The 9,312-nt window shown below is 50.5% G+C and overlaps 1 protein-coding gene across 1 annotated transcript; it reads left to right on the top strand.

Moving 5' to 3' along the window:
* The first annotated feature begins 7,649 nt into the window (after positions 1-7,649).
* On the top strand, positions 7,650-8,929 carry LOC127316936 (uncharacterized). Its single transcript, XM_071823948.1, has 5 exons — positions 7,650-7,803; positions 7,883-8,057; positions 8,142-8,504; positions 8,591-8,689; positions 8,783-8,929. The coding sequence occupies exons 2-5, from the start codon at positions 7,986-7,988 to the stop codon at positions 8,927-8,929; spliced, it is 681 nt and encodes a 226-aa protein (XP_071680049.1). The 5' UTR covers positions 7,650-7,803; positions 7,883-7,985.
* Positions 8,930-9,312: the final 383 nt, after the last annotated feature.

Genomic DNA, 9,312 nt, shown 5'->3' with positions numbered 1-9,312 from the left:
TCCGGCTTCTCGGACAGGGGGTTACTACACTTAGGCAGATTCTGCATGTATAGGGGGGAACTCCCTCGGAGTTGAACCGGAGAGAAACTTGGGATCATATGTGATGATCCTTGTTTCCACATGTACCTATGACCTAACCAAGCTCAAATGGAGGCATATGCCCACCGGGGGACCCCCGATGGGATGCAGTCAAAGGGGTAGACCGCGCGGTCAACAGAACTAGGGTTTCGTCGGAAATCGAGCATCGGATCTAGGGAATGGCCCCAAAACTTGTGTGTGTCCACATGGAATGCACAAAAGTGATTTGAGATGGTTCTATATCCAAGGCTACCCCCCCAGGTGTGTCCGGCTTCTCGGACAGGGGGTTCCTACACTTAGGCAGATTCTGCATGTACAGGGGGGAACTCCCTCGGAGTTGAACCGGAGAGAAACTTGAGATCATATGGGATGATCCTTGTTTCCACATGTACCTATGACCTAACCAAGCTCAAGTGGAGGCATATGCCCACCGGGGGACCCCCGATGGGATGCAGTCAAAGGGGTAGATCTGCGGGGCTCCCAGATTAGGGTTTCTTCCACCGGTGGGAATATTGATGCGCCGATAGGGTAACTATTGATACTACATGTACCTATGACCTAACCAAGCTCAAGTGGAGGCATATGCCCACCGGGGGACCCCCGATGGGATGCAGTCAAAGGGGTAGATCTGCGGGGCTCCCAGATTAGGGTTTCTTCCACCGGTGGGAATATTGATGCGCCGATAGGGTAACTATTGATACTACATGTACCTATGACCTAACACAACACAAAGGAAGAGAAAAGTCCATTGATCAGCTGTCATCGGAGGTCGGTCAAAGGGGTAGATCTACGGGGCTACCGGATTAGGGTTTTGTCTACCGGAGGGAATAGTGATGTAAGATAGGGTAATTATTGGTACTACATGTTCCGATGAACTAACACAACACAAAGTAAGAGAAAAGTCCATAGTTCAACTGTTATCGGAGGCCGGTCAAAGGGGTAGATCTGCGGGGCTCCCGGATTAGGATTTCGTCTACCGGGGGGAATATTGATGTAAGATAGGGTAATTATTGATACTACATGTTACAATGACCTAACAAAACACAAAGTAAGAGAAAAGTCCATGGGTCAACTGTCATCGGAGGTCGGTCAAAGGGGTAGATCTGCGGGGCTATCGGATTAGGGTTTCGTCTATGGGAGAAAATGTTAAGTTAAGATGGTAACTTTTTTAATTATGCACATAGCTTGGGAATCTAGAAGATTAAAACAAATTTATATGGACCTATATTAATGTATTTTATAATATAATTGACATTAAGAAAATTTAAATAGAAAATAAATTGAAAAAGAAAAAAAAGGGGGCCTATGCCGAGGGCTGCCGTCGGCATAGCCCTGGCCCTCGGCATAGGGAGTGGGCACGGGCACAATTAGGTCGAGCCGGACCACACGCGCCCGAGCCCGACCCACTCCCCTGCCCCAGCTTCTCCCCCGCGCGCCCACTCACCCGCGCCGCCGCCCTTCACCCGCGCCGCCGCCACCGCGATCGCCCGCCGCCACGCTACCGCCGCCGGGCGCCGCCACCAGTTGTCGCCGCGCCGCCCGCGCCTCACCTCACCGCGCCGCCGCGGCCTGCAGCCCACGCGCCGCCGCCCGCCGCCCGCCGCCAGCCTCACCCCCGCGCGCCACCCCCGGCAGCCACGCGCCGCCGCCTCTCCCCGCCGCCGCCTTGCGCCGCCCCCGACCTCCCCTGCACGCGCCGCCCCCGACCTCCCCTGCTCGGGCCGGCCCCGTGTCCCGACCCCGCCCTGCCTCTCCACTCTCCAACTCTGTAAGCTTTTTTTTCATTTTTTTTTCATTTCTTGTAACTTTTATTAGTTTGTGAATTGTGAAAATAGTTTGTGAATTGTGAAAATAGAAATGTGAAATGTGAAATAGTTTGTGAATTGTGAAAATAGAAATGTGAAAATGTGAAATAGAAATACAAATAGAAAATGTCAAATAAAAATTTAAATAAACATGGAAATGTGAAATGTGAAATAATTTGTTTTTTATTGAATGGAAATAGGTGCCGTCGTGACCGCCGACCTCGTGACCGCCCCGTCGTGACCGGCCCGTCGTGACCGCCCCGTCGTGACCTCCTTGTCGCCGTGTCCGTGATTCTCTCCGTCCGCCGAGGGTGAGCTAAAACATCGCCTCCCCTTCTCCGCATTTTCTTATGTCACTAGATTCATTTTCCAAGTCCAGTTGCGTAACCTAGGTGTCACTTCCCGTCCGCGAGCGTTACGCGGATAAATATGCATTAGTGGTCCGCATATTTTGAACCGTAACGCTTGCGGCATTTACGGGACAGTCGGCGGATGCGTAGTTGTCTACGTTTTCCATGTTCTACTCCGGTCCGAGTCAGGATTTCGGCGGCGCCTCCCCGTTGTTCTCCGGATGCACATCCTCTCGGCTTTTTGCCGAGACGTGTATCGGGAGAGCAGCGGGGAGGTGCTGCCGAAATTCTGACTTGGACCGGGGTAGAGCATGGAGAACGTAGCCAACTACGGATCCGGCGGCTGCTAGGAGCCCACCTAGTAGAGATGTAGGTTGATGCATGCGTTTCGCCCGGTAAAATAAATAAAAATATCATGCATTTAATTTCCTATTTGATATAAATGCTATGTCTGTGGTTTGGCTCCCAATAAAGCAGAGGATGGCTGATAATGGATGGATGTACAATGAGCGTGTTAGTGCGACTGAGAAAACAGATGAGTGGACAAGGAAGACCCATTTTCTAGTGAATGAGTTAGCGCGTGGTACAAAGGGGCTGGTTCGGGCACTTTGCCCCTGTGTTCGCTGCGTGAAGCGTCAACGTCGTGGGAAGGATGAAATGTATAGACACCTTCTGCAATATGGGTATATGCATGGGTACGTCACGGAAATCGACTTTGATGAGCGCGAACGTGACAGAGGTGAGGTGATGCGGCAGCGGCTCAATGGCAATGCGTACGATGGAGTTAGAGACTTTCTAGATGATCTCGTCCATGCCGATGTCCCGGATTCGCCGCGAACCGGAGGCGCCGCGTAACCGGAGGCGCCGCCAGAACCGGAGGAACCAGAGCCAACCGCGAAGGCCTTCTATGATATGATTGCCGCGGCTAAGAGGCCTCTGTACGAGGGCGCCGCGATTTCTCAGCTCGATGCCATCTCCCAATGTCTAGCCGACAAGACCCGGTACAACACCACCCGTGAGGGCTTTGAAGCAAGTCTGAAAACAACTGGTAACATGTTGCCCAAAGATCATTGTCTGCCTCAAAGCTCGCACGCGACGAGGAGAATTATGAAGGACCTCAACATGGATTATCAAAGGATAGACTGTTGTCCGAAAGGCTGCGTTCTATTTTGGAGACAAGATGCGGAGGACAAGTACTGTCCCATCTCGTAAGCAGTCTAGGTATGAAGAGGTAACGGGAAAGGATGGTCGTGTGAGGCGGTCAAGCACCGCAAAGTCGATTCTTCGATATCTCCCATTCATAAAAAGAATCCAGCGGCTTTACATGCACGAGGAGACAGCCAAACAGATGACGTGGCACAAGTATGGGAAGAGATTCGTGGACGAAAACAAGAAGTTGAAGATGGGACATCCATCCGATGGTACGGCATGGAAGAACTTCGATACAAAACACCGCCTTAAGGCAGCCGAGGCTCGGAATGTCAGAATTGCGATAGCAACAGATGGCTTCAATCCATATGGTATGTCCAATGCCAATTACGCTTGCTGGCCCGTGTTTGTTATTCCGCTCAATCTCCCTCCCGGAGTCCTAATGACGAGGAAGACCATGTTTCGTCGCTGATCATTCCAGGCCCTCATTACCCGGGAAGAATTTGAGTGTCTACATGCAGCCGATTGTGGAAGATTTGAACCACTCTTGGCACCACGGGACATTGACGTACGACCGAGCAGCGAAGACAAACTTCTGCATGAGAGTTTGGTTGCAGATACCATGCATGACATGCCCGGGTACGCCTAACATGTGGATGGTGTACAGGCTGGTAAGTGGCCATGCCCAGTGTGCAGGCCTCGGCTTGAGGTCCTTTGGCTACAGACGGGTCGCAAGTAGGTTGCGTTTGACACGAATCGACAGTTCCTCAAAAGGAGGCATCCGTTTAGAGAAGACAAAAAGAACTTCAAGACGGGCAAAGTTGTGCATGAAAAAAGATGTGCCGAAGTTTGATGGTACACTTGTTGAAGCCGAGCTACGTGCTCTCGTGCGGCAGCGACGCCTAACCGGCCATCAATTTGAGGGATATGGTGTAACGCACAACCGGACTCACGAGGCGGCTTTAACGAAGCTCGAGTATTACAAGGACCTCGAACTTCCCCATAACATCGATGTGATGCACACTTGTAAAGAATGTCGCGGAGTCCGTCTTTCACACATGCCTGAACATTCCCGGAAGTCAAAGGATAATGTCAAGGCTAGAGTCGATATTGAGATCCTCTCGTGATAGGGAAAAATTACACATGAAGCGTCCTATTGGCCGTCAAAAGAATTGGTTCAAGCCGCATGCCAACTTCTGCCTTGATTCCATCCAAAAGAAGGAGGCATTCGGGTGGCTCAAATACGTCGTGATGTTCCCGGATGGTTATTGCTCGAATATGAGTAAGGGAGTTAATCTTTCGACGGGAAAAGTCACCGGGCTCAAGAGTCACGACTATCATATATGGATTCAGCGGCTCATGCCGGTGATGCTTCGAGGGTATATCCCCGAGAAAGTCTGGCGAGTGCTTGCGCAGCTTGAGCCATTTCTTCCGCACGCTCCGTGCTAGCGGATATGTCCCGAGGTTATTGCAAAGCTACAACATACAAGGTCGGAGTTGCTATGCAATTTGGAGATGATATTTCCGCCAGGCTTCTTTACTCCGATGGCACATCTCATTGTGCACCTCGCCAACGAGGCACTCTTGGGTGGTCCAGTGCGCTTCGTTGGCGATTCGTATTGAGAGAGAGTTTAAGTATATTCGAAAGATAGCGGAAACAAGGCCAAGATTGAAGCATGCATAGCTGAGGCAATATGCCTTCGGGAGATGGCAGATGCCGCGACAACGTACTATCCCGATGATGTTCCCACTCAGCATAACCCGGTCACTCGTTACAATGTCGACGTGCCCGAGAATGACCCCAAGCTAAATCTAGTCCATGGATCCGGTGGCAAGGCTGGTAAAGGAACAAAATATAAATTGGAGAACGAAGAGAAGGATTGTATAATGCTATATGTGCTTATGAACATGGAGGAAGTGATCCCATTCGTAAGGTAAAATGGTGAACAAATTACTTTGCAGCTAGTAACCTCGTCTCGGTCTAATGCTTATTTTCTCCTTTCAAATAATTCACGGATGAAATGTGGCCGTATGATGAATTGCCCGAAACCTCGGAGATGGACACTCTACTGAAAGACGGTGCTCCCGGAATTAATAAAAACTTTGTGACATGGTTCATGGAAAAAGTAATTTCTAACCTTTCCTCTTACATTGCAACACGTGACTTGTCCCTCTTATTACACGTAACTAATGCACACAACAAATTTGAAATGTTCTTGTAGGGCCGTGAGAGAAACGTTGATATGATAGATGAGTTGAAATGTGTTTCCCAAGGTTGTAGCCGTGAGGTGACCAAGTATGAGAAGTATGATGTGAATGGGTTTCGCTTCCACGTAGACGCACTGTAAGGGCCGGCGAATCCCAAAACGATAAATACCGGGGTCTTCACCAAAGGAGCCAACAACTTTGATTACTACGGAAGGTTACAAAGTGTATACGAGTTGACATTCAATCGTACGAACGTGCAACTCAATATCGTCGTGTTCAAGTGTCATTGGTTCGACCCAATAGGTGGACAGAGAAGTGATAAGTCCATTGGGTTAGTTGAAGTTAAGCCTTCAACCACCTATAGCGGAGCCGATGTCTTTATTGTGGCTCACCAAGCCAAGCAAGTTTATTATTTGCCCTACCCATGCCAGAAAGCGGAACTCAAGGGTTGGGAAGTCGTCTTCCAGGTATCGCCACATGGTAACCTACCGATTCCCTCTGAGGATGATTACAACAACATTGACCCCGTGACATACGAGGGGATTTTCTATCAAGAGGAACAGGACTTCGGGGAATATATTTTAGAACCGTTTGTTCAAGAAGACCTCGGGAACGATGCGTAAACTCGTGGTGAGTCGGTGGTGGATCTAAAGGACATATCTATGCTCGAGAAGTTACTTGAGGCGAATGACAATTATGATGAGCCTCCACCCGTCGACCCTTCAACTTTGTACTCACAAGATAGTGATAGTGATAGTGGGCCAGAGAAAGAGAAAGAGAAAGAGAAAGAGATGGAGTATGAGAGTGAGCGTGAGAGCGATGATGGCTGGTGAGGGTCTTTTATTCTTAGTATTTATTTGTCAACATGCTTCTTAATTGCATTGTGCCTTTTATTCTTAGTATCTTCATTTTATTATGTCAACATGCTTCTTAATTGCATTGTGCCTTTTATTCTTAGTATCTTCATTTTATTATGTCAACATGCTTCTTAATTGCATTGTGCCTTTTATTCTTAGTATCTTCATTTTATTATGTCAACATGCTTCTTAATTGCATTGTGCCTTTTATTCTTAGTATCTTCATATAATATGTCTTTGTGCTTAACTGTTTTATTCTTCTCAATGCAGGTGACTGGACAATATGAGCAGCGGCAAGGCAGACTCCGAGAGCTTGCTTAAGACGCTGGCGCAGTGAAGAGGAATATTCCTAGACCCACTAGACGGAGTGATCGAGCCCCGGTGCAAAATCCGCGTTACGCCGATGGTACCGATGGAGGACGAGGACGAGGAGGACGAGGTGGAGGTCGAGGACGAGGACGAGGAGGACGAGGTGGAGGACGAGGTGGCGGCGGGGTACACATGGACTTTGACGAGCCACCCTCCGCTTCTGGTGACGTGGCTCCTGAGTTGTACCTAGAGGGTCCGTCTAGTGGGGAGGTGGAGATGGAGACGGAGTCTACACACGAGTCGGACTCTAGGGCTGAGTTGGAGGTGATGGAGGATGGGGGTGCGCCGAAGCCCTTGAAGCTTCGTGGAGAAGCTAGAGTCTCCGATGCGAGGAAGGAGCCGAAGACCCATGATGACAAGGCCCTTATCATTCCTTCGAGCGATGAGTAAGTGTACTACTTCAGAAATTTCGAACATGTATTTTCATCTTGGGCATAATAAACAATTTGGCATGTGTACTAATGTGTGATTTATTTGCAGCAACTGGACATGGGATGCCAAGCCCCCCCGCATGCCTAACAGCTTGCTTGGGGCTACGATTAAGAAGTTCTGGCCCGGCAGATACACTCCCCTTAGCACGGTCCCCGGTGGCCCGACGAAGCTAGCCACTACTTGGGCGGACTATGAGGATGCCCTGCCGTAGGCTTCGCGACAGCTGCTGAGGCTGTGACCACCAAGTTCTGGGTAAGGCATATATTTCTCGAGCACCGTTCATAGTTGATGACCCTAATGTGCTAACTCATGACTTTCACAACTGATTTATGCATGATTGAAGTGCTTCTATCGTGTGGACCCGGAGCATGACACGCAGCGCGTCTCACTTTGCGTGGCGCTTGCGAGAGTTTGACACCGCAGCAGTGGTACAACCAAAAGTTCACCAGCGCTAGTGCCTTCTGGGCTAACAAGGGTAAGAGGGTCAAGAAGGAGTACTATGTTGGTAACGAGCCTACGGAGGAATGGGCAATGACCATTGAGGAGTACATGTCGGTGAGTAAAATGTCAATGAGATTCTACATTGCTGCTAAGTTTTCATTGAATTATCTTGAGCTGAGTATTGCGTTTTCAGGTTTGTCCGGAGTGGGCCGAGCAGCATAGGGAGGCATGGGAGGAGCTGATTAGGGCGAGGTGGCTCAGCAGACGAGGAGTTTGCAGCCGTGTCGAGGCGTAACATGGAGAACCGAGGCACCGGTGGCACACACTGCGCGGGAAACCGCGACTACACCCGCTTCAAGGGGAAAAAGGTATGTATATACATGGAACGACCTTCATTCATTTCCCGCCATGTCTCATTTGTGGTACGCTTAACTTTTCTTTTCGCGATGCAGGTGGCCGAGGCACCACCTGGGGTGGTGCTTCATGATGCCCAGATATATGACATGATGCGGACGAAGCAGAAGCCCAATCCCGCATTGCCTCAGCCACAGTACTACGGCAATGCCAAGGCCGCCAAGGAGGACTACTGCGACATGGTCAAGTCTCGTCACCCCGAGGTGGATGACCCCTTGACCATTCCGGTCGACGAGGAGTCGTTGGTCCTGTCGGGGCACGGGCGTCCGCATGGCCGTTTCCCTTGGATGAATAAGGCGGTCAAGCCTACCCACTCCACGAGCTACACGCGCCTCAAGCATACCCTCACCGCCGACAGCCCCCAGCCTCGTCCACGGCCTGCTCGTCCACCCGCCTACGATGTAAGTTTCCTCATTTTCATCCTCTTTCCGGTTTTCCTTCCTACATGGCTAAGTGTTTACGAGATTCATTGTTTCTGAAATTGTAGCCTGACTTCGAGGCGGCCTTCGAAGCCTGCAATGAAGCGTATCAGCAGGCCGCTGCCCAGTGGAATAGGCAGAATACGGCCTATATGACGTATATATCAGTAAGTCTGAATCTTCCTTCTCGCGCAAGTAGATGACAAGTCTCAGTTTGATGCTTTATTTCTGCAAAGCCTAACTTGTAACCTATCTTGCAGGAAATGATGATCTCTATGTCTACTGGTACACCGCCACCGGCTCGAGTTACCGTGGCGGGGGACATGCCTATCATGCCATCGAGGGCAGCTTTCGCTGCAACTTACTACGGATCCACACCGGAGGTAAGTTCATTGCCAAACCGGTAGTTACCACTTTCCTTTGCCTCGCAAGTTGCTAACATGTAGGGAACACGTAGGGAACGGGATGGTCCGGGAACCAGGCATCGCCGGGTGGGCGCGAGGTCACACCGGTTCATGAAGGTGGTCGGTCTCCTGGGCGTTCTGCTGGTGTCTCTCCGTCGACTACTCCTGGGACTACTCCCGGTGCCTCTCCGTCGACTTCTCCTGGGCGTGCTACCGGTCCTTCTCCAGGTGGTTCTTCTGCAGCTTCTACCGGAGCGAAACCCCGGGCTGCTCGTTTCGCCAACGATGTGGGCGGACACACCCCGCCCGGGTCCTTCCTCCGCTAGTCGGCACCGGGCTTCTTGCTTGCCATCATGTGCTACCTCATGTGCTACTACTATGTATTG

The sequence above is a fragment of the Lolium perenne genome, chromosome 7 (assembly GCF_019359855.2).
Source record: "Lolium perenne isolate Kyuss_39 chromosome 7, Kyuss_2.0, whole genome shotgun sequence".
In the NCBI taxonomy this organism is placed as follows: domain Eukaryota; kingdom Viridiplantae; phylum Streptophyta; class Magnoliopsida; order Poales; family Poaceae; genus Lolium; species Lolium perenne.
Note: the sequence above shows the minus strand (reverse complement) of the source record. Positions and strands in the feature narration are given on the sequence as shown.

What these genes read in the sequence shown, in the direction of transcription:
- LOC127316936 (XM_071823948.1), top strand. Translation starts at nt 7,986, where the DNA reads ATGGAGAACCGAGGCACCGGTGGCACACACTGCGCGGGAAACCGCGAC. An exon ending in CCCGCTTCAAGGGGAAAAAG is followed by an intron (nt 8,058 to 8,141) that starts GTATGTATATAC and finishes TTCGCGATGCAG; the next exon opens with GTGGCCGAGGCACCACCTGG. An exon ending in CTCGTCCACCCGCCTACGAT is followed by an intron (nt 8,505 to 8,590) that starts GTAAGTTTCCTC and finishes CTGAAATTGTAG; the next exon opens with CCTGACTTCGAGGCGGCCTT.